The sequence below is a fragment of the Petaurus breviceps genome, unplaced genomic scaffold, assembly GCF_028583685.1.
Source record: "Petaurus breviceps papuanus isolate PSGF00001 unplaced genomic scaffold, PetGlider_PUasm1.0 90879, whole genome shotgun sequence".
Classification (NCBI taxonomy): domain Eukaryota; kingdom Metazoa; phylum Chordata; class Mammalia; order Diprotodontia; family Petauridae; genus Petaurus; species Petaurus breviceps.
In genome coordinates, this window is record NW_027187368.1 from 1421467 (window position 1) to 1445583 (window position 24117).

At 38.7% G+C, this 24117-nt stretch overlaps 2 protein-coding genes across 2 annotated transcripts; one reads left to right on the top strand and one right to left on the bottom strand.

Annotated features, from left to right (window-relative positions):
* The first annotated feature begins 3266 nt into the window (after positions 1-3266).
* LOC138150485 (olfactory receptor 1N1-like) lies at positions 3267-4256 on the top strand. The gene has a single exon (XM_069073955.1). It carries the CDS (start codon positions 3267-3269, stop codon positions 4254-4256), a length of 990 nt encoding a protein of 329 aa, XP_068930056.1.
* A 13767-nt stretch (positions 4257-18023) lies between these two features.
* On the bottom strand, positions 18024-19007 carry LOC138150486 (olfactory receptor 1B1-like; the record flags this gene model as incomplete). Its single annotated transcript, XM_069073956.1, has 1 exon — positions 18024-19007. A coding segment is annotated over one exon (984 nt), but the record flags the coding sequence as incomplete, so codon positions are not given.
* Between the last annotated feature and the right edge of the window lie 5110 nt (positions 19008-24117).

Below are 24117 nucleotides of genomic sequence, written 5' to 3' on the forward strand. Positions count from 1 at the left end.
TCAAAATTCAAAGTCAGAAAATCTGGGCTTGGGTCCTGAAGATGATTCCTAGTTTTAGGATTTTGATTACATAAACTATACTCATCCCCAGTTTGCTCATATGTAAAAGGGAGATAATTTTGTGATTAAATCTGTGAGCACTCACAGATTTGTTATGAGAAAAGTACTTTGGAAAGCAAAGATCTATATACAAATGGAAATTATTATTATTATTAGCAGCGTTATTTTGCTTACAAGGAAGCTGAAACAGAGAGAAGTATAGGATCATAGGATTTAAGCTAAAAGGGCTTCAGAATAATCTCATTCAATATCCTCATTTCACACATGAGGATTCCTGAGCAAAGAGATATTAAGTGCCTTTCCCAAGGTCAACCTGCAATTCAATGAGGAATGGGAAATTGCTCTCTGATTCTTCTTCACCTTCTGTGTTCTCTCAGGAATGGGTACTCCCACAGGTCTTAGTTACCTCTAATAATAAATTCTTGGGGACTGTTCCATGGAGACCATTTCAAGCCTGAATGCTAATAATGCCCCTTCTCAAGTGCCAACACAATCATAATGGCTAAAGATCATGAAGCAGCTCAAAATCCCTCAGCCCCATTGTTTTCCTCTAATCATCTTCAGATACTCTCCATTCAGCCAACTCTCAGACATGAAGTCATCAATTTATGACTGAGCTGAAATGACCTGAAAGCAGAAGATTCTGACCAGTAACTGTAACTGGAGAAGCTTTGCTCTGCCCAGCTCAATGCAGTGAGTGTTTATCCTCATAGCTCAAGACCCAATGTAATCTAGTGATGACTATTCTCACTTCACAGTAGTGAAAAGAGGAGTGAGAAGAGTGTGAATTCTCATCCTGACTCTGCTAATTACTGTCCAGTGACTGGGACTTAATACTTTGGAAAACCAATTTCTGTGTCTGGGCTTCCATTTAATAACTAGTAAAATGAGAGTGTTGGAGTATATGAGCATAAGACAAAAAGGTTTCATGTATTTAATGTCCCAATGTCCCTCCTAACTCTAGCATTCTGTGTTTCCGTCTCTAATTTCCTATGGTTCTTTATGAATTCAGATAAATATGAAGCCATGTATCCCTGACTGGTTGGATGTCCATGTCCAAAACCATCCTTAAACAGCCATTGTTTTTTTGTATTTTAATTGAGAGGTAACTGGTTTCTAATCCATGGGGTTTTTTTCTTCTTTTTTATGTGTTCTTTAAAAATTATTTATTTTTTGTTTTCAACATTCACTTCCATAAGTTTTAAATTTTCTCCTCCTCCTACTCCTCCTCCCTCCCCAGGACAGAATGCAATCTGATATAGGCTCTACATATACATTCCTATTAAACATATTTCACATTAGTAATGTTGTATAGAAGAATTAGAACAAATGGTAGGAACCATGAGGAAGAAAAACAAAACAAAACAAAAAAAGAAAATAGTCCACTTTGCTCTGCATTCAGACTCCATCGTTCTTTCTCTGGATGCGGATGGCATTTTCCATCATTAGTCCTTTGGAATTGTTAAACAGCCATTCTTACCACTCAGAAGATGAGTCACTAAAAATATCAGGAAGCAGTAAGCAGAGGGAGAGGCAGAGTCTGTAGGAGGGATTAGACATACCTTTTAGGATGTCCACAAGCCCTTTAACTCTAAATAGGATAGCAAAGGAATCCTCATGGTGCATTAACGAGCTATATACATGTTGGAATAAGACAAGACAGAGAATGAATTTGTCCTCATTTTGTCATCAGTCAATGAACATTTATTAAGCTCCTACTATGTACCAAGCTCAGGGACATGAAAAAAAGGTGGAAGATAGTGTCTGCTTTCAGGGAGCTCACAGTCGAGTGGGAGAAAATATGCAAATAACAATGCCCAAACAAGATATATACAGGAGAAATTTGAGACAATCCACAGAGGGAAAGCACTAGCATTAAGGGGAGCCAGGAGAGGCTTCTTGCAAAAGATGAAATTTTATTTGACTCATTTTCTGAGAAGGAAGTCAGGGAAATTAGGAGGTGGAGAAGAAAAGGAAGGAATTTCTAGGTATTAGAAAGAGCAAACAAAAATTCCTGAAGTTGGGAAATGGAGAGTCGTAGGTGAAGAACAACAAGTACATTATGGGGCAAGGAGATGGTGGCAGCAAGGAATAAGAAGCCTGGAAAGGTAGGAAAAGGCCAGTTTATAAGGATTTTACAAGCCAAGTAGAAGATTTTATACTTGATTCTGGAGTCACTGGAATTGATTGGGGGTGAGTATATATTCAACTGTGCACTTCTTTTATGGCAAGTAGGCAACATGATTTCAGGGGAATCAGAGCAACTATGTGCACACCCCTTTCAGGCTACCTAGCCCTGCTGCTCCACTGGGGAAGTCAAGTTTAACACCTGAGATTACTATTTCAGGTTGGATCTTAGTAAATCATTAACCTTAAGAATAAAATGTGTTGAAATTCCACTCTGGCAGTAGATGCCTTTTTCCTGAGATGGAGACAAGGTATTGACACTAGGGGCAACTTCACCTTTCCTCCTTACTTTCTCCTTTCTTATTAATATGAACATTGGGAACTTGATCAAAGGGTGACTGGTAAGAAGGACATGCCAGAAGCCCAGAAAGAACTAGTCCCTTGTCTAATCATCAAATCATAGGCCTTTAAAGCATGGAATTTAGAATATAACATGGAATTTTAGAACTGAAAGGGAATCTAGACAGTAGAATGTTAGAAATATTAAAAGACTTAAACTATGAAATATGAAATTCTAAGGCTAGAAAAGCCCTGAGAACAGAGACTACAAATATAGATCATTAGACCAGAAAGAACCTCAGAGGCCATCTACTTCAATTCAAATGGATGAATCTTCTATAAAATCCCCAATGATTGCTCATTAACCTCTGTTTGAACCACCCAGTGATGAATACTTGATTAAAAACTGAACTTTTTGGACAGTTGTGAATGTTTGACACTGAAATGGTATCTGCTGCCCTGTAATTTCTATCCTGTCATCTTAGTTCTGCCAGTACAGGTTCAAAGAGATAAATCTATTCCATCTTCCATATTATGGCTCTCCAAATATTTGAAGGGAGATATTATGAGGTAATATGGAAAGACTTTAATGCTGAATTTATTAATCATTATAAGAAATATAAATTGTTAGAAGAAATGTGTTAATAAGAAACATTAAAGAAGTTCAAAATGACTTCGAGAGAATTGTTCATTTTTTCTAAACTTGATACTGTATTTGTCTCCAGAAGAACACCAAAGGTATGGACAAAGGAAATCAGACCAGTGTCTTTGAATTCTTTCTCTTGGGATTCTCCCACAGACCTGAGCAGCAGCTGATCTTCTTTGGACTGTTCCTAAGCATGTATTTGGTCACTCTAGTTGGGAACTTGACTGTAATCCTGGCCATTATATTTGACTCCCACCTCCATATCCCAATGTATTTCTTTGTGGCTAACCTTTCCTTCGTTGACATGAGTTTTCCCTCCACTACAGTCCCCAAGATGCTGGCTGACACTAAGTCAGGAAATAAAAATATCTCTTATGGTGGATGCCTGACACAGCTCTACTTCTTTGGCCTTCTTGCAGATCTGGAGAATTTCCTCTTGGCTGTCATGGCCTATGACCGTTACATGGCCATCAGTTGTCCCTTATATTATGCTACTGTTATGAATCCCCAGCGCTGTGTTTTGATGGTGGCAGTATCCTGGGTGGTTACTGCTATCCATGCCCTGCTACACATTTTCCTACTGGATCGCCTGGCCTTTTGTGGTCCTATTACCATTCCCCACTTCTACTGTGATCTGATTCCACTCTTAAAACTAGCTTGTTCAGACACCCATATAAATGAACTGATGCTATTCCTAGTATCTGGAACTTTACTTGTTGGGCCTTTTCTGTGTATCCTAGTGTCATACATTTACATATTCTTGGCCATACTGAAAATCCATTCTCCACAGGGAAAACACAAAGCTTTTTCCAACTGTACTTCCCACCTCTCCATGGTTTCCCTGTTCTATGGCTCAGCAATTGGGGCTTATTTGTGTCCCTTATCCATTAGCTCCACTGAGAAAGAGAGAGCTTTTGCAGTCATGTACATGGTGGTGACCCCGATGCTGAACCCCTTCATCTATAGCTTGAGGAACAAGGACATGAAGAGGGCTATAAGGAAGCTTTGCAACAAAGGAACACTCCTCTTTTGGGAACGTAGACCAACGCTCAGCACTCACACTTCCCAGTATGGCAAGCAATGACTCTTAAGGCTACAGGAGATTAATTTTTAAGAAACTAGACTATATCTAGAATCAGAATAAGAGAATCTTAGAGTCAGAAAGGACTAAAGATGTCTCCTAGTCCAAACTATACCTGAAAAGGAATTTCTTTTACAACATACTACAAAAGATATTGATGATAAGAATGGTGTCAAATAAGGACCAGATGAAGAAACTAAGAATACTTAGCCAAGACAAGATAAGACTTATAGGAGACACGATAGCTATCTTCAAACATTTAAAGGCTGTTTCATAGAAGAATTAGACTTGTTGTGAATCATCCCAGAGAGTATATCTGGAATTTATCAATAGAAGTTACAAGGAGGCAGACTCCAGTTCAACATATGTAAAAACTTCTCAATGATTAGAATTATCCAAAAGTTACATGTTTCCTAAATTCATAATGAATTCCCCATCACTAAAGGCAACTTATCCTGCTTTTGAATGACTCTTGCTGTTATGGAGTTATCTTTATATCTAGCCCCAAAATAGCTTTTTCCAATTTAGATCTATCATTCCTAGATCTGCCTTGGAGACCAGGAACAGGTTTGATAAATCTTCCTATGATGACTTCAGATATCTGAAGATAGTGTTCATGCCCCCCCCCCATAAAAACATATACATACATACATGTTTTGCCTTTGACATGCATATACCCCTATTTACTTCAAAAATCCTCATATGATATGTTTTCTAATCTCCTTATAACATTGATCTTCCTCCTCTGGAGGAACTCCAGCTTCTGTCTTTCCTGTAATTCTAAATTGTGGGGCCCAGGACATATCATGCAAGATATGCCAAGTGACCAGTCAATGGACATTGAAGCCATGACTTCCCTCAATGTGTGCTATTTATTCTGCCTAAGACTGAATTGTGAGTTTGGGGCTGCTACAGCAAACTGCTGACTTATAATGAGTTTTCTTGCTCCAATAAATCCCCCAGGCTTTCCCCCATGAATCTCTCACTAGCCATATCTCCCCCTTGACACATGTATAGATCAGTCACGGCCTCTGAGATACAAGTTTTTAAAAGAGAGGTTTGAGGTTATTATCACCTGACTACCTATCACCTTTAAGACCTTACACGATTTCTCTAGTTTATCATGACCAAACATCATCTCTTAGTTTGGGAAAAGGAGATAGAAACTAAGAATTTAAAAATGGAAAGCTGGGACCCAGCCAGAGTGATAGAGAGACTGTTTTGGGACACTAACCAATTCTATGCCTGAGAAACTTCCCGAACTACATGTGTGCTGTCACCATTACTCTTCATTATAGGATTTTAAAGTTGAGATGAACCTTGGAAATCATGTATTGCAATCCTCCCTTTTTGCAGGGAGGAACCTAATTAATTCCAAAGAGAAGAAAGGACATTTCCAAGAATACATAGATAATAAGGGGTAGAACAGGGATTTGAAAACAGATCTTCTACCTCAAAGCCCAGTTCTCTTTCCAATAGATCACTGTAGCAGACATTCAATTGAAAGTGATTGGCTTGTAAAGGGATGCTATGAATCCTGTTTCTAAATCATTGCGAAAAAAATGAAGTCTCTGTCTTCTTCCTCATTTTGTCCCAACTTTCCTGCAGATTTTGCCTCAATATTTTGATATCATGCATTCTGTAACTAGTTTTCTCATTTGCAAAGTGAGAAGGTTGAACTAGATAATCTCTGAGGTGCCTTCCAGTTCTGACATTGTATGACACAGAGAAACTTTGTTTAAACCTAATCTTGTCTCAGATTAAGAGAAGAAGGTGTTTAGGATTTGGGGTCCAAAGTCCTGGGATCAAGATGAGGCTCTGTTACTATACAGCCTTAGACAAATCACTTAACCTACTTAAACTTCAGTTTCTTCCTATAAAATGGAGATAATAACACTTGCACTATCTATTCCACCAGACTGTTATGGGGCTTATATAGGTATATTATGAAGGGTATTCCTGTTTAGATATAGGTTGAATTCAGTCACCTGCAATATTCCTTTCCACTCTGAAATTCTTTATATGAGATGAAATATATAAAATTCTTTGTATACCATAAAATTCCATGTAAATAAATGTCAACCATTTCTATTATTAAAATTGTTGTTATCACTTGCATAGACCCAAAGAATTGCAGTGTCTGATTTGAGGATTTGGTGAGGAGTGAGAGGAGCAGAGTGAAATGAATCATAAAGGAATAGCTGCAACAGAGATGACAATGCAGAGGATCAAAGATTTCTAGCATAATATACTACAAGGGAGTCTTTTTTTCATTGACTATTTCTTTATACTTAAAAAAAATACATGTTACTTCACTGATTAAGATAACTTCTAGTGTAGAAATTCCACCTAGTGCTGCATATTAACAACTCCTCTGCAGCCTATTATTTTAAAGTGTTGCCTGGAAGCACTGAGTGGTTAAAAATCTTGCCAACGGTCACACAGCCAATTATGAGTCAGAAATGTGATTTAGACCCATGTTTTTCTGACTTTAAAGCCAGCACTCTATCTACTACATCACAATGTCCCTTTTCATTATGATCACCCATTGGAAAATCCACCATCATAAACAATGGCACTTGATTAAAATCATTGATTCATTCACCAAACATTTATTAATGTCTACCCTGTGCAGAACTATACGGTAGAGAATGAGGTTGTTACAACATTTAAATAAGATACTATCCTTACTCTCAGGGTATGTACAATCTACAAAGGAAATGAGATGCCAACATAAATACTTATAATATTTTTAAAATTACATAATAAGTGTGTCAGAGGTGTGCAAGAGGGGGAAATTGCTATTTCAAGTTCAAGGTAGAAAGTCAATAAATTGACAAGTATTTACTAAATGACTGCTATGTTCCAGGCACTGTGCTAGGTGATAGGGATACAAAATACAAAAGTGGAGCAGTTCCTTGTCTTGCAGGAGTATATATTAAATTGGGAAATGCAACAAATAAAGATGTATACAAAAGAAATACAAAATAGATACAAGACATTTATGTTGAGAAAGGCAATATCATCTGGAATTGGAAAAGATTTCATGGATGATGTAAATATTTCAGTGAGGCTTTAAATAATAGGTAGAAACTCAATTCAATTTAGTAAGCTTTTGTTTATTAAGTATACTACACACAAGGAACTGTGGTAGGCACAGATGTACAGACAAAAATGAAACATAGTCTCGATCCTAAAGGAGTTTTCATTTGGCTTGGAGAATATCATATTTACAAAAATCAATAAATACGAGATACTTTGAAGCTAGTTAGGATACACCTTGGAGATCATGTAGTAGAAGCCTCTAAGATTGCAGGGAAAAACCTGAATTCCAAGAGATGAAGTGACTTCTCCAGGATGATATAGATAATAAGGGGAAGATCTGGAATTTGCAAACAGGTCTTCTTCCTCACAGACCAGTTTTTTTTTTTCCCAATAAATCTATGTACTAGCTTTATTGTACTATGTAGAGATGGAAATAACCAAAGGATCAGAAATTATTTCCCAAAGGAAAACACAAAAATGATAAATATTTATCACTTCAATTCCCTGACTGCTGCACTTGGCAGTTACTTCTAATAGTTTGAGGGAGAGGTAGGGAGGAAATCCCTATTCTGTTAGGGTAACAGAGGAACAGGCATTTTTTAAAGAGATAAGATAAGGAAGTGAAATTTTAAATCAGCTCAGTGTGATCCAATATGATTTGAACTGAAAAAGAATTGTGATTGGGAGTAAGCTTTGAAATGTGTGTCAGCAGCTAAGTCTTTTGTGGTGTCACATCTGTGGTGGTTAGCACATATTTTCATTTCCTTATCTGATTGAAGGGAGCACAGGGAAATAAAACGAGACAAATTAAGATTTATCTATTGAACTTGGTCATGTTTCCATTTTTTGTTTCACCTGTAATACATGAGGTGACATTCCCTCTATGGCCAACACAATACCTATATACTCAGAAAAATTATTTCTCCCAAAGATTATTTGTCAATGATCATTTATTGAGCATGTATTTACTTTTTTCTCTGGGCATCTTCCTGGTAACAATGTAAAATTCTTTATGGCAGAGACTTTTATATTTGTCACTGTATTCTTAGAACCTAGCACAGTATTTAGCATATACTAAGAGCTTAATAAATACTTATTGTTTGCTTGCTTGGTTTTCTTCAGACACTGAAGGGTATGGTGGCTCATTGAACAAAGAGACAAAGGAACTTCTCTGGTAACTAAGGGAAAGATTTCGCTTTCCAATTGTTCAGTCCTTTCCAGACCCTCAGTTCCTCTTTCTTAATGATACTGGATTTTTTCCTTTTTGTTGTCCCCTTTTAATTATACCTTAACTTGTAAGGACCCTTGAGGGCAAGGTACATATCTTTGTATTTCCCAGTGTCTAATACAAAGGCTTCTACATAGTGTTATGCAGTGAATAAGGGCAAGCCGAGACCTGAGTTCAAGGTAAATTTAGGTGTGGATTTATTGATCAAGTGCAACTGCCTAGAGTATACACTCAAATCAGGCAGCCCTGAACTGGGGTACAAGCAGTGCTTATGAAGGCTAAAACCACAAAAACCACAATTGGGAAGGGGAACTAGCATAAGCAATGATGCACAGAAGCCAGGAATTGCCATTGGTTAAATCTATAGCTCAGGGCTAATTTGGGAATATGGTGCAAGAGTACAAGGGTGCAACTTTTCCAAGAACAAGGGGGTCTCTCCCAGAACAGGGTGGAGGGTACAGGGTAGAGAGTACAAGGTGGGGGGTCTTTGGATAATGGGGACAGGCCAGGGGTCATGTTCTGGGTAAAGGGTGTGGGGACCATGCTTGGTCAGCAGGAAAAAAACAGAGTGATCTCTTCTTAAGATAAACTTGTGCCATAACTCTGTGACTATGCCTTGGACAATACCCAAGACTATGCCTTAAGCTGCTTCAAGCTATTACAGGGTATAGGATAGAGACATAGAGACAAGGACAAATATATAAAAGGGCTTAATGGTGGGCTTCAAATCAGGAGATGGGTAATTTGGGTTTGGGCACAACAATAGTAAGTTATTAATAAATTTTTTAATGGAATTGAGTAACCACAGCTCTGTCTTAAGGAGAGCTAGTTCTAGTGTGGTTTAATGGAAACAGTGTTGAAGTTAGATAAGATAAAGCATTAAATACATACTTAATATATGTTTGGCACCATGTTAAGCACTGGGGATATAAACAAAAATGTACTACACAGTTCCTTCCCTCAAAGAGCTTACATTCTGGTGGAGGAAAACAATACTTGAAAGTAAATAGGTTGGCATGGCTGAAGAGGTACAGAAAATACTGTAGCAAGATACGCCCAAAGCTGGCCTATTCAATCCCAGGGAATCTCAGTTTTCCAATAAGAAGAGAATGAAGATAGGAGTCCAAGTAGAGATGGCTGGGTTGGAGATGTCCAGGTATTATACTTAAAGTCAGAAGACTTGGGTCCAAGTCCTAGCTCCAAAACTTACTTTTTCTTAAGACTGTCGTTCAATTCTTTTTTTTTTTTAAGCAATCGGGGTTAAGTAACTTGCTCAAGGTTACATGGCCAGTTATTTCTGGGTGTGGTGCTGAGTATTGGAGCCCAGATTTGATCCCCAGGTCATCTCAACACTGGAGCCGGTGCTCTTACTCACTGAGCCACCTGGCTGCCCCTAAGCAATTGGGGTTAAGTAACTTGCTCAAGGTTACATGGCCAGGTGTTTCTGGGTGGGTGCTAAGGGTCTGAGCCCGGAATTCAATCTCCAGGTCATCCCGACACTGGAGCAGGTGCTCTTACTCACTGTGCTACCTGGCTGCCCCTGTCGTTCCATTCTTGTATGGTCCTAAAGGATATGCATATAATTCCTAGCGATATATGTTCGTTTGTTCATCAATTAATGAGTGCCTACCATGTATAAGGCACTATGCAAGGCATTTTGGAGGATCTTAAGATATAGAGGATATTACTATAAGTTCTCTGAGATCGGGCTACTAGTAAAGATACAAGAGAAATTTAATGGATTACTTTTCCTCATATAATATCGATAGGTGGATAAAGATACAAGGTGGGATACATTCATCTTTTTGCATGTATACTTTCTGGAGTATGTGTGTGTGAGTGTGTGTGTGTGTGTATGTAGATGTATTGCTATAAGACCATAGGTTACTAGGTTTTAGGGTTGGAAATAACTTTAGAGTCTAACCACCTGGTTATATAGAAAAGCTAAATGAGGTCCAGAGAGAGAAAGTGGCTTCCCAAAGGTCACACAGCAAGTAAGAAACAAAGTAGAGATTTGCATCCATGTCCTCTGACTCCAAATCTGGTACTCTATTCACATTTCTACATTGAGTCTCTTTGGAAAATGCTTTAAAGTGAAAATGCAAGCACCTACCTAGTTCCAGTATATGGATAAAATAGTCACATGTATACAACATTTTCTAAATGATGTATTCAATTCATCAAATATTTAATGAGTATTTATTATATGCAAAAAACAGTACTGGATGCTGTCAAGGATTCAAAGTAACAAATATGCATATTACCTCTAGAACTAGGGAAGTAATAATCCTTCTGTCCTCTGCTCCATTGGACTACTGCAGAATTGTGTTCAGTTCTTGACAACACATTTTAGAAATGACATTGATAGGGCAGCTAGGTGGCACAGTGAGTAAAGCGCCGGCCCTGGAGTCAGGAGGAACTAAGTTGGGTTCTGGCCTAAGACACGTAATACCCACACACAAAAATGCTAGCCGTGTAACCTTGGGCAAGTTACTTAACCTCAATTTTCCTCAAAAAAAAAAAAAAAGAAATTACATTGATAAGCTAGGGAGCATCAATCAAACAAGAAGTATTTATTACCTATTATGTACTTAGCACTGCCCTAGATTCTAGGTAATATTTTCATTTTTATTATATTGACTTGATCTGATCATGAACAATTAATATCTCTATGATTATTTACATCTCTTTCTTTTTGTAATTGTTTTTTTTCCATTTTTCAAATGCTTTATTAACTTCTGATTTACATCATTCATTTCCACCAGATTTTGAGTTGCAAATTTTCTCCCCATTTTTCCCCTACCCACCGCCCCAAAACAGCACTCCCACAGGATATCTCCTCCTCCAATCTTCTCTCTCCCATATTTTCTCCCATACCCCTTTAGACTTTTCCAGTAGGGCATGGTGGATCTCTATGCCCCAGTACCTGTATATCTCATTTCCCAATTACATGTAAAATAGTATTAATAATAGTGTGTATATATAGAGTTAAACATTTGATTTTAAAACTTTGAATTCCAGATTCATTCCCTTCCTCCCTTGTCACCCACCCTTACTGGGAAGATAAGCAGTTCAGTATAGGTTGTACATATGTAGCTAATGCAAAACATTACCATAGGAGATATAATGTAAAAGACTGACTATATTTTCCTCCCTCCTATCCCACCTCCCACTTGTTCTATTCTTTACTTTGATCCTGTCCTTTTTCAAAAGTGGGTGCTTCCAACTTCCCTCCACCCCAGCCTGCCCTCCCTTCAATCATCCCCCTTCTCATCCCCTTCCCTTGTACTCTCATGCAGGATGAGATACGCTATTTAGTGTGTATGTTATTCCCTTCCCGAGACAAATTCAATGAGAATAAGGTTGACCCATTCCCTTTTGCCTTCCTATTCTTTCCCTCCATTGAAACCCTTTTCCCTTGCCTCTTCTATATGAGATAGTTTACCCCATTCTGTCTCTCCCCATCTCCTCTCATTATATTCCTCTCTCACCTCTCAATTTCACCTTTTAAGTATCATCCTTTCTTATTCAACTGGTCCTGTGCCCTCTGTCTGTGTATACCTGTCCGTATGCCCTCCTATATAGACATATGTATGTAGGTACACACACACACACACACACACACACACACACACACACACATATATATACATTTATATTCCATTCAACTATTCTCATACTGAGAAAAGTTTCATAAGTTACAATTATCATTTTTCCATGTAAGAATATAAATAGCTCAACTTTGATAAGTTCCTTATGATTTCTTTTCCCTGTTTACCTTCTCTTGCTTCTTGTATCTGAATGTCAAATTTTCTATTGAACTCTTTTTTTCATCAAGAATGCTTGAAAGTCCTCTATTTCATTGAATTACCATATTTTCCCCTGAAACATGATACTCAGTTTTGCTGAGTAGCTGATTCTTGATTTTAATCCCAGCTCCTTTGACCTCCAGAATATCATATTCCAAGCCCTTTGATCCCTCAGTGTAGAAGCTGCCAGATCCTAGGTTATCCTGATTGTGTTTCCACAATATTCAAATTGTTTCTTCCTAGCTGCTTGTAATATTCTCTCCTTAATCTGGGAATTCTGGAACCTGGCTATAATATTCCTAGGAGTTTTCTTTTGGGGATCTTTTTCAGGAGGTGATCAGTGGATTCTTTCAACCTCTATTTTGCCCTCTGGTTCTAAAACATCAGGGCAGTTTTCTTTGAGAAGTCCCTGGAGGATGATTTCTAGGTTCTTACTTTGATCATGGCTTTCAAGTAGTCCAATAATTTTTAAATTATCTCTCCTGGATCTATTTTTCCAGGTCAGTGGTTTTTCCCATGAGATACTTCACATTGCCTTCTATTCTTTCATTTGTTTGGATCTGTTTAACAGCATCTTGATTTCTCATAAAGTTATTAGCTTCCATTTGCTCCAATCTAATTCTGAAGCAATGATTCTCCTCAGTGAGCTTTTGAGATTCTTTTTCCATCTGGCAAATTTGGCTTTTTAAAGCATTCTTCTTCTCATTGGCTTTTTGGGCCTCTTTTGCCATTTGAGTTAGTCTATTTTTTAAGGTGTGATTTTTCTCAGTCAGGCTGTTGACTCTCATTTTGTAATTTTCTTGCATTGTTCTCATTTCTCTTCCCAATTTTTTCTCGACTTCTCTTATCTGCTTCTTAAGGTCCTCTATGGCCTGCAACCAGCTCATATTTTCCTTTAAAACTTTGAGTGCAGGAGTTCTGACTTCACTGTCTTCCTCCTATTCCATGCTTTGCTCCTTTTTGTCCCCAAAATAGGAGTCAAATGTTGGAATCTTCTGTCTGCTTTGTTTCCTTTGCCTGGTCAGGTCACCCCTCAGTCCCTTGACCCTTGGGCTTTTTGCCACAGTAGGACTCTGCCACCAAACAGGGGAGCTTCCATCCCAAATGCTGGGGTTTTCTCAGCTGCCAGAGGTATTAGATGGGTGCCCTCTCTGAGGCCTCCACATGCTTTGGCAAGCTGGTCATACACCCCAGACCTCCACCCTAGACTGCAATCCAGATCCAAGCAGGTTAAAGAAAGAGCAATTACCCCTCAGACTGGTTGCTTGTCTCCCTGCAGGCCAGGAGCTGAAATTGCCACATGGCACTGGCTGGCTGGCTGTGCCGGGCATCTCAGAGGCTTCTCGTCCCAAGGGCAAAGGCCAATGCACTCCCACTTAGTGGGTCCCAAAATCCAGACTACACTGACCTCTCACTTTGTCCTTTGCATCTATGTGTTGATAATTCTGGAAACGGCCACAGTTGCTGCTGATCTGGAATCCTTCTGGCCAGGGGCTGGTCACACCTGCCCTGGGGCTAAAACCTCCAGCTCATGCAGGCCTGGGCTCAGTTCCCAGAGCACTTCGCTGGCCGATTCCTGCCAGCCTGGTGGGCTGTCCTCAGTGGGAGGTTAGCTCCTCTCTGTCATTTTGTGGGTTCTGCAGCTCCAAAGTTTGTTCAGAGTCCCCTTTTTACACTGATTGGGGAAGATGGAAGCCAGAGCCATTGGGAGGTCCTGCTTCTACTCTGCCATTTTGACTCTGCCCACAGTCCTAGATTCTAGATACAAGTACAAAGAGTGAAATAATCTCTATAATATACTATAATAATAGTAGCTAAATTTTATGTAGTGTTTAAAGTTTGCAAAGTACTTTTTACAAATCTCCTTTCATCCTCACAACCCTGGGAGGTAAGTGCCATTATTATACCCATTTAACAGATGAGGAACTGAGATAGACAGATGTTAAGTACCTTCTGAAGGTCACAGTCAGTGCATGTCTAAGACTACATTTGAACTGAAGTCTTCCTTACCCCTAGGTTAGCATTCTATCTAATGTGTTACCTAGCTGTTCCTCTCTATTCAAGATGAACTTACATTTTAATGGATAAGACAACAAATACACACATATATATAGCATAGATATGAATATATTAATTATTATTCATTATTATTGCACACATTAATATTTAACACAATTGTTAAATGCAAGGTAGTTTGAAAAGGAATTAGCTGTTTGGAGACTAGCAAAGGCTTTGTGTAGAAGTTAGTGATTAAGCTGCCTTTTATTTTTAAATTATTTCATTTTTCTCAATTGTAGGTAAAAACAATTGTTAACATTCATTTTTTTAAAAAATGTTGAGTTCTAAACTTTTCCCTCCCTTCCTTCCTACTTCTCTCTCTGAGATAGTAAGCAATTTAATACAGTTTATGCATGTGCAATCATGCAAAACTTATTTTCACATTAGTCATGTTGTGAAATAAAACACATACCAAAGAAAAACATGAAAAAATATAAAGAATGTGACAAACAATATGCTTTGATCTGTATTCAGGCAATATCAGTTTTATCTCTGGGGGTGGATAGCATAAGTCCTTTGGAATTGTCTTGGATCATTGTGTTACTCAGAATAGCCAAGTCACTTATAGTTGATCATCATACAATATTGCCATTACTGTGTACAATTTTATACTGGTTCTACTCACTTCACTCTGCACCAGTTCACTTAAGTCTTTCCAGGATTTTTTCTGAAATTTTTCTGTTCATCATTTCTTATAGCATCACAGCATTCCATCACAGTCATATACCACAACTTGTTCAACCATTCCCTAATTGATGGGTATTCCTCATTTTCTAATTCTTTGCCACTGCTAAAAGAGCTACTATCAATATATTTGTATAAATAGGTTCTTTTTCTTTTTTTCTTTTGTCATTTGGGGATATATGCCTACTAGTGGTAGAGCTGGGTCAAAGGGTATGCATAATTTTATAGCCCTTTTGACATAGTTCCATATTGTTCTCCAGCATGGTTGGATCAGTTCACAACAACAGTGCATTATTGTCCCCATTTTTCCACATCCCCTCCAGCACTTATTATTTTCCTTTTTGTCATATTAGCCAATATGACAAATGTGAAGCAATACCACAGAGTTGGTATTTTTAAATTTGTATTTCTCTTAATTAATACTGATTTAGAGCATTTTTGGTATGGTTATAGATAGCTTTGATTTCTTTCTAAAAACTACCTATTTATATGCTTTGACCATTTATCAATTGGGGAATGACTTTTATCCATATAAATTTCATTTAGTTCTCATATATTTAAGAAATGAGGCTTTTATCAGAGATACTTGCGGTCAAAAATCTCCCTAAACTTTCTGCTTTCCTTCTAATCTTATCTGCATTGGTTTCATTTATGCAAAATCTTTTTAATTTAATGTATTAAATTATACATTTTCTTTTTTTTTAAGCATTTGGGGTTAAGTAGCTTGCTCAAAGTTACATGGCCAGTTATTTTGTGTGGGTGCCAAGTATCTGAGGCCCAAGTCTCCCGACGCCGGGGCTGGCACTCTTACTCAATGCGCCACCTGGCCACCCCAAAATTATCCATTTTCTATCTCATAACATTCTCTATCTTGTTTGGTCATAAATTCTTCCCTTATTCATAGGTCTGACACATAAAATTATTCCACACTCCCATAATTTGCTTATGGCATCACCCTTTATGTCTAAATCACATACTCATTTTGACCTTATTTTGGTATATATAGTTTGTTCTATATTTAATCTTTGCCATACTATTCTACAGTTTTCCCTGAAGATTTTATCAAATAGTGAGTTTTTGTCCCAAAAGCTTGGCTTTTTGGGTTTATCAAATACTAAATTACTTTGGTCATTTACAATAATGTATTGTGTAGATTAGTATTAATAATTATATTAGTACGTAAATAATCGATTACTATTCTACTGATCCACCACTCTATTTCTTAGCCAGTACCAAACTGTTTTGGTGATTACTGCTTTATAATACAGTTTGAGATTTGGTATGGTTAAGTCACATCCCTTCACATCTTTATTAATTCCCTTGATATTTTTGACCTTTTGCTCTTCCAGATGAATTTTATTATTTTTCTATCTCTACAAAATAATTTTTTACTTTATTTTCATTGGTATGGACCTGAATAAATAAGTTAATTTAGGTAAAATTTTCATTTTTATTATATTGACTTTCCCTATCCATGACTAAGCTGCATTTTAAAAGAAGAACAGGGTTGCTGGAGGCAGAGGTAAGAGGGTACCTTATTATCCCAGGGATGGGAACTAGTGATGCAAAGGCATGGAGATGGGAGATAGAATATCATGAGGGAGGAATAGTGAAAAATCTTGTTGGGGTAGATTGCAGAGCGCTGAAAGGGAAGTAATGCAATGAGTCTGGAAAAATAAACTGGGGCCAGATCATTTTTAAAAAGGTTAATTTTAAAATTATTTAAAGTTACTTTTAAAAGCAGATGAGTTTATATTTTATCCTAGAATTTCTAGAAAGTGATTGGAGTTAGTTGAGAATACTAGTTGCACAGTAAGATATGTCCTTAATAAAATTACTTTGGTAGTTTAAACATCAAAATAGTAGCATTGTGTAGAATGGGGTGGATTTTAGCTTAGAGGGGAAAATTAGGAGGCATCTGTATGTTAAGTATAACTTATGTGGGAGAGAGATGAACTGATTTTGCCTGCCCCCAACAGCTAGATCAAGAGCAACTGGGGGAAGGCATAAAGAAGGAGATTTATGCTGGATAAAAGAAAAAAATCCTAACTATTTAAGGTATGTATATAACAGGTTCACATCTATTCCTCCAAGCTCCCTTTGATCTTCAGGAGAAGCTCGGTTCTTGATTACTGGTTATGTTGTAGAGGAGATTCTAGCTCAGGTATAGATTGTAATTGATGGCTTCTGAGTGCCTCCTGATATTGAGATTTCCTGAAGCCACAACCAAAGAGATTTACAGTCTTACAGATTAATGAATTCTATGGATAGAATAAGCTTTAATAGAAGTCCTAGTTCTAATATATACACTACTCTTTCGTAGACCTATATAAGCAAAAAAGTACTGAGTTCTAGATCAGTGATTTCCAACCTTTGAGTGTGAAGGCTCTTTTTAACATTAAACAACCTCAGATTATAGTAGTTGCATTATTCATGGTTGTGATCTCAAATGCTAGTGTCATCTCTCTATTTTGTATTTATTCTCTTTATATTCATCCTGTGTGTAATTATATATGCACTTGTTGTCTCTCCCATTAGAATATAATTTTTTTTCAGAGTAGTGATTGTTTCATTCTTGGTATTTGTATCCCTAGAACCTATCACAGTGACTGGCACATAAGCCCTTAATTGTTCATTTAACTCATTAATTTATTGTAAAAACACATGATGATCAAAAATTGCTATGAATTCAGAAATACTTTTTACAGTTATGTTGCATTTATTGATCACAACAGTACCTATTTGTATCTATATTTATATCTTTGAAAATCAAGCTCACATACATGTGTGGTATATTTGTATTCAGCTTGAGAAGGTGCATTTGCTTATTCATTATACTGAATCAGATTGAATATTTGCTGGAGCTAAGACCACCATGGCAATGCTTGTATGTACATGGATCTATGGACTCTTGGAATAGGTTTGTCATAAGGATGCCCACATGTCTTAGGGCCAATCCAAGTGGGAGTTCACTCTACTAGGACTCAGAAGTCTGTGGAGAGCATTCTTAACATTCTTATTTCTGAAGCTGTAGACAAATGGGTTGGCCAGAGGGGTAATAGCTGTATACATCACAGCAGCTGCCATGTCCTGCTCTGGGGAGTTGTGGGAGGGTGGCTGGAAATAGACCCAGATGACAGTGCCATAGAGGAAGCTAACCATGGTGAGGTGAGAACTACAAGTGGACACAGCCCTCCAGCGACCAGCTGCTGAGTGCAAGTGGAAGATAGCAGCTGCAATACGAGCATAAGAGAAGAGGATGAGAGCACAGGGGCCTGCCACAAACAAGCTTCCCTCTAAAAAGATGGCCAGCACATTGTATTGGATGTTAGAGCAGGATGCCCGAACCAGAGGCCAGTGGTCACAGAAAAAGTGAGGGATGTAAACAGCACCCCCGTTATCCCCAGCCCACTGAAGAGGCAGTAAGAGCGCTGAATGCAAAAGGGAGTGGAACAGGGACAGAATCAAGCAAGAAGCCATCAGGCAGTCACAAACATGGCGATTCATCAAAGCTGAATAGTGCAGTGGGTCACAGATGGCTACATAACGGTCCAGTGCCATGACAGCCACCACCAATGTGTCTGTGACAGCAAACAGATAAAAGAAGAAAAACTGGGTCAGGCAATGGGCTGCAGGGATGACTGGTTGGGGAGAAGCAAGATGGGCCAACAATTGAGGCAAAGTAACTGTGGCCTGTCCTGCATCCACTACAGAGAGGCCACGAAGCAAGTAGTACATGGGTGTACTGAGTTGTGAGTCCCGAGAGATGAGCAGGACCAGCATCAAGTTACCCAGCACAGCAGCCACATAGGCAACTAAGAACAGTGGGAAAAGAAGATGACTGGGGGGTCCACCTCTCCACAGGCCCACTAGCAAGAATATGGGAGTATGGGAAGCATTGGGGGCACAACCTATGATGGGAATGTGAAGTCAGAGGGCCTTGTGGGAAGGACAGGGGGTGAGTTCCTAAGTAGATCTCAATCACTCTGGTTTATCAATTCGATTAAAAACTAATCTCTTTCCTCTTTCACATCATCAGTCTCTCATTCTCTACCTTCAATCAGCCAATGAAGAAAAAACATCAAGAACATAACATAATACCAGGCATTGTAGAAGGGGTTAGGGGGTGGTAAAAATTTCACATAAAATATAGCACTACTCAAGGAACCTAGCAATGATTAGTATCTTGATTTAGCACCAATAAAATATCCATTGTGTCTCAGAGCAATGAATCTAAAAGGGCAGATAAGAAATTCACATGATGGCTTTTCTGGGTTTCATGTTATTTGGCAAGACACTTCATCTTTTGGCTTCAGTTTCTTCATCTATAAAAAGAGAGAATTGGACAAGAATCATTAATTTCAGTCCAACCCTTTGATTTTTCACATGGTTCCTAATGTCCTATCTAATTAAGCATCTATATTCTAATGATCCACCTGGCTCTATATTCTATGTTCTAGAAGTCAATATTCTAAGTGCATGACATTTTGAAAGGGGGTGGAATTCAGAATTAGGAATTAGGTCTTGTTCCTAGATTTTCCCTAATTAGATTGTGACCACATTTCGGTCTCCTTTGCTTGCGTTTCATCCAATATACACTCACTAACCATCAGTGTCTCCCAAAGCTCTGTCCTGGGCTCTCTTCTTCTCCTTTCTTACTTTCTTATTGACAATATCAGCTCCCATGAGTGCAATCATCATTTCTATGCAGATGGTTCCCAGTTCAATATATCCAACCTCATTTCTAGTTTGATCTTCAGTTCCACATTACCAACTGGTTTTTGGACTTCTCAAACTGGATTTCTTGCAGGCATCTCAAACTCAACATGTCCAGAACAGAATTCACATGCCACAAAACCTTCTCCTTTTCCCAACTTTATGATTATTATTGAGGGCACCACCATCTTCCCATTCTCTGTGATAGTAATGGCAATTAAAGATTCCCCTGTATTGGCTTGGTTTTCAAATTGATTGTGTTAAAACCCAGAGCTTGTTAATCCCACCTGTGGGATGGGCTTGTTGATGTGAAAAGAAAGTCCTGAATTGGGAGGAGCTGGTGACGTAGATTTGGAGACACAAGAGAGAGGCGGAAGATCTTTTTTGGTAGCAGCACCTCGTGGAGAGAGACTAAGAGAATTGCTGGTGGCCGCTTTGAATTGCCCTGGACTTTTGAGACCTGCCCCTTGAGCTGCCAAGGACTGAGGAGACATGGCTGTTTTGCTGGTACTTTGTCTGTCTGTTTTGATGTTATTTTGCCAGATTTGTCCACTGGTGAAAGACTGTCCTTTTGTTGAAGAAGTCCTGGAACCTGGCTGTTCGCTAAGAAGGCCTGAGACTGTCCTGCAGACAGAGAGTGAATACTATCCACTGGTGAGGGACAGTACTGTTGTTGCAGGGGTCTGGAGACTGTCCTGCAGACAGAATGAATACTGTCCACTGGTGAGGGACAGTACTGTTGTTGCAGGGGTCTGGGAGCCTTTCTGTTGGTTCAGAAGCCCTGAAGAAGGATTTTCTTGTTGTATGTTTACAGAAATCCTGGGAGAGGGCTTTGCTAATGTGTTCAGGGGTTCTAGGGCTGTTCTACAGACAGAGGATAAATTCATGAAGGGACTGGCAATGTATCTTATGGCCTTGCTAAGCCTTGTCTCTCCAGGAACTAAGATTGCTGAGAACTTGCCTCGTGTGAAGATGAAGAAAAGACCTCCATTTGGGTATTAAGTGCTGTGTTTAAACTTGATGTAACTCTGGGGTAGATTCAATTGTGATCCAGGAGGTGGGGAACTTTTGACCTTATTGTGCTCTGTGATTGACAAATGAAGGTACTTTACCTATGTTTGGAAACTAATCTCCATTTGAGAAGAGGGGTTTTGTGGTGGACTTAATTAAGGTATAGCCTAGGGGTGGAGTAGTATTTAGAACAGGGACTTTGTAATTGATTGAATGATTGGAAGATCCTGGGGTGGGGTAGTACTTGGAGATTATTTAATCACACTTAGTAAATGCTGTATTTTGAATGATGTCATGTTTTGATCTTCTCTGTTCTTGGTTTGTCACTGAATAAAATAGAGAGCACCTATGCTGGTATTTTGAACCTGGGAAGTTGCCTTTGCTTGATATTACATTACATTCTCTCAGGCTTATAATTTCAGTGTCATCCTCAATTTCTCACTGTCATTCACCCCATATGTCTACTCTGTCATTTCTACCTTCAAAACATCTCTTTATGTTGCCTTTTCCCCTCACACAGACATCACCCTAGTTAGTACAGGTCACCACCACCTCATACATGGACAAATGCCATAGTATTCTAATGGGTTTCCCTGCCTCAAGTCTCTTCCCATTTCAATTATTCTTCACTCAGCTGTCAAAGTTTTTTCCTAAAATGAAGATCTGACCATGTCACTCCCCTACACCAGTAGGTTCCCTATTACTTAATAGGGTGAATAAAAAGTCCTTTCATGAACATTTAAAGCCTTTCACAACCCTGCCTTTTTTGCCCTTCTAGTCCTCTTACAGTTTTTCCTGCTCCACATATTTTGCCTTCCAAATACATTGACCTACTTGCTCTTCCTCACACATGACCCTCCATCTCTCATCTTTGTGCTTTTCCACTGGCTGTCCCCCATGCCTACAATGCTCTGCTTCTTAGCTGCTATGGCTTCCTTCAAGATATATCACAAACCATAACTTCTAAAGGAAGGTTTTTCCAGTGCCATTCTCTCCTCTAAGCCTTCCCTCTGCTATCAATTACCATTTGGATTGTACATATCTTTTATGTACATAGTAATGTCTCTCACATTAGAACATTAAATCTTTGAAGGCAGTGATTGTTTTTGCCTTTTTTTACCCCCAGCACTTAGCACAATTCTGGATACATAATAAGCATTTCATGGATACTTGTTGACTGACTGACAATAAAATGAGATTGATAATAGTAACACCAACCTCATAGTGCAGTTGTAAGGATGAAATGACATTTTTACAGCATGATAAAATTTCTAGCTATTAGTAATTGTGACTATTTCAAACCAAATTTCTTTCTCAGGAGTAATAACTCATCAGCTGACCTTCTCACTACCCATTTTCTCCTTAGATCCCTAAAAATTTGTCTTCCATTCCTACAACTCCTCTTAAACTGCTCTGTTCAAGATCTCCATGACCTCCTCCTCACCAAATTTGATCACTTTTTCTTACCTTTTCATTATTATTCAATATTTCTTTTTTAAGGATGGTAGAGAGAAGGAAATACACCATGCTTACTAGTTTCCAGTACCCTAGGGGTTTTCATGGGGAAGAAGAATCAAATTTTTTTCCAGATTTCAGAACTGGGAACCAATAGTTGGTTATTACCAAGAAACAAGTTTTAACTGAGTATAAGAAACAATTTACTAACATTTGTCTGAAAATTAAGTGGACTGAGGTAATGAGTTTTGATTTGATGTGTTCAAGCGGCAAGTCAATTATCCCCTTTTCAGGAATGCTGTAGAAATGATTCATATTTCACTTAGAAGCTTGACTAGATGATGTCTAGGGTTCATCATTTGAGTTCTATTGGTGAAACTTTCCTGCTTTGGCTCCATGACTTTGTAATAGTCTGGTTCTCCTTCCACTTCTGTGAACATTCCTTTTTCATCTTTTTCATAAAGTGTGCACCCCTGCTCTCTGACCATAGAAATTCCCTGAAGCTCAATTTATAACTCTTTCTTCTTCCCTCCCTAAACTTTTTTCTTTGGAAATTTGAGTCATTTCTGAAAATGTTACCTAGAATCTCTCTGCAGATGATTCTTAGACCTCTAACAGTGGTTCTCGAATGATATGCCATGAAGTTCTCTATGTTTGCCAAGTCATTCTTATATGCAGTTCCAACTTCAAAAATAATAAACTACCCAGCTTTGCATCCACAATAAACTCATCTTCTGTGCTTATAGTTAATACTATGAAAATTTAGAGCCCAAATAAATCAAAATACCTTATTTAAATGCAAAAGGTTGTAAGTCTTCATTCATTTTGGAATGTCATCTCTACACCCTAGGACCTTCCCCATGCCTTCTTCCTTCCAACCCTCCAAAACCTCCCTACTTCACTCCCCAATGAGAATTTATCACCTGCTTTTCTTAGGTTGGCATCTAGAAGGTCACAGTAGCAGCCCTATTCTCAGAGGCTCAAAGTTGCCTTCTTGTCCAATTTGAGTCTGTGGGAAGTAAAGAAATTAAAGGGAAAGGCAGAGGAGAGAAAAAAGTATCCCAAGGTCCAGGGAAGGAGAGTCAGCTATCCAGGTATGCTCTTTTGTTGTCAACGTAAATAGTCAATATTCCATGATTCCTGACATCAAACATTACAATTTTATAAGCAAAGAAAAATTAATGGTCACTGTAAAAACACCAGCTCTCTAGGGCTAGTTCCCAGCATTAAGGGTCAAAGATAAGACTTGGGGGACTTTCTATCAGACTGGTTGTGGGTGGAAAATGGAGACACTTTGATTCAGAATGAAGTAGGAAGCAAGTATTGTGAAACAGAAGAAGAGACAAAGGGAAACATGGACAAGAGGCAAGGATAAAGAAGGAAACAGAGAGGAAAGGGGAGAGGGAGAAGGAGAAGGAGAGGGGTAGAGGCAGAGAGAGAGAGAGAGAGAGAGAGAGAGAGAGAGAGAGAGAGAGAGATAAGAATGGAGCTATAGAGCTTGAAACAGAGAAGTATTGGGGGCAAAAAAGGGTAAAAACTGGGAAAAGGAAGCAGTGGAAAGAAACAGAGAGTAAAAGAAAAGATAGTGAAAGAGAGAAATAGTAATGGAGAAAGAAAAAAAGGACAGGGACAAAAATAAGGGGAGCAGGGGCGGCCAGGTAGCACAGCAAGTAAGAGCACCGGCTCCAGTGTCAGAACGACCTGGAGATCAAATCCCAGGCTCAGACACTTAGCACCCACCCAGAAACACCTGGCCATGTAACCTTGAGCAAGTTACTTAACCCCAATTGCTTAGGGGCGGCCAGGTGGCTCAGCGAGTAAGAGTACCGGCTCCAGTGTTGGGACGACCTGGAGATCG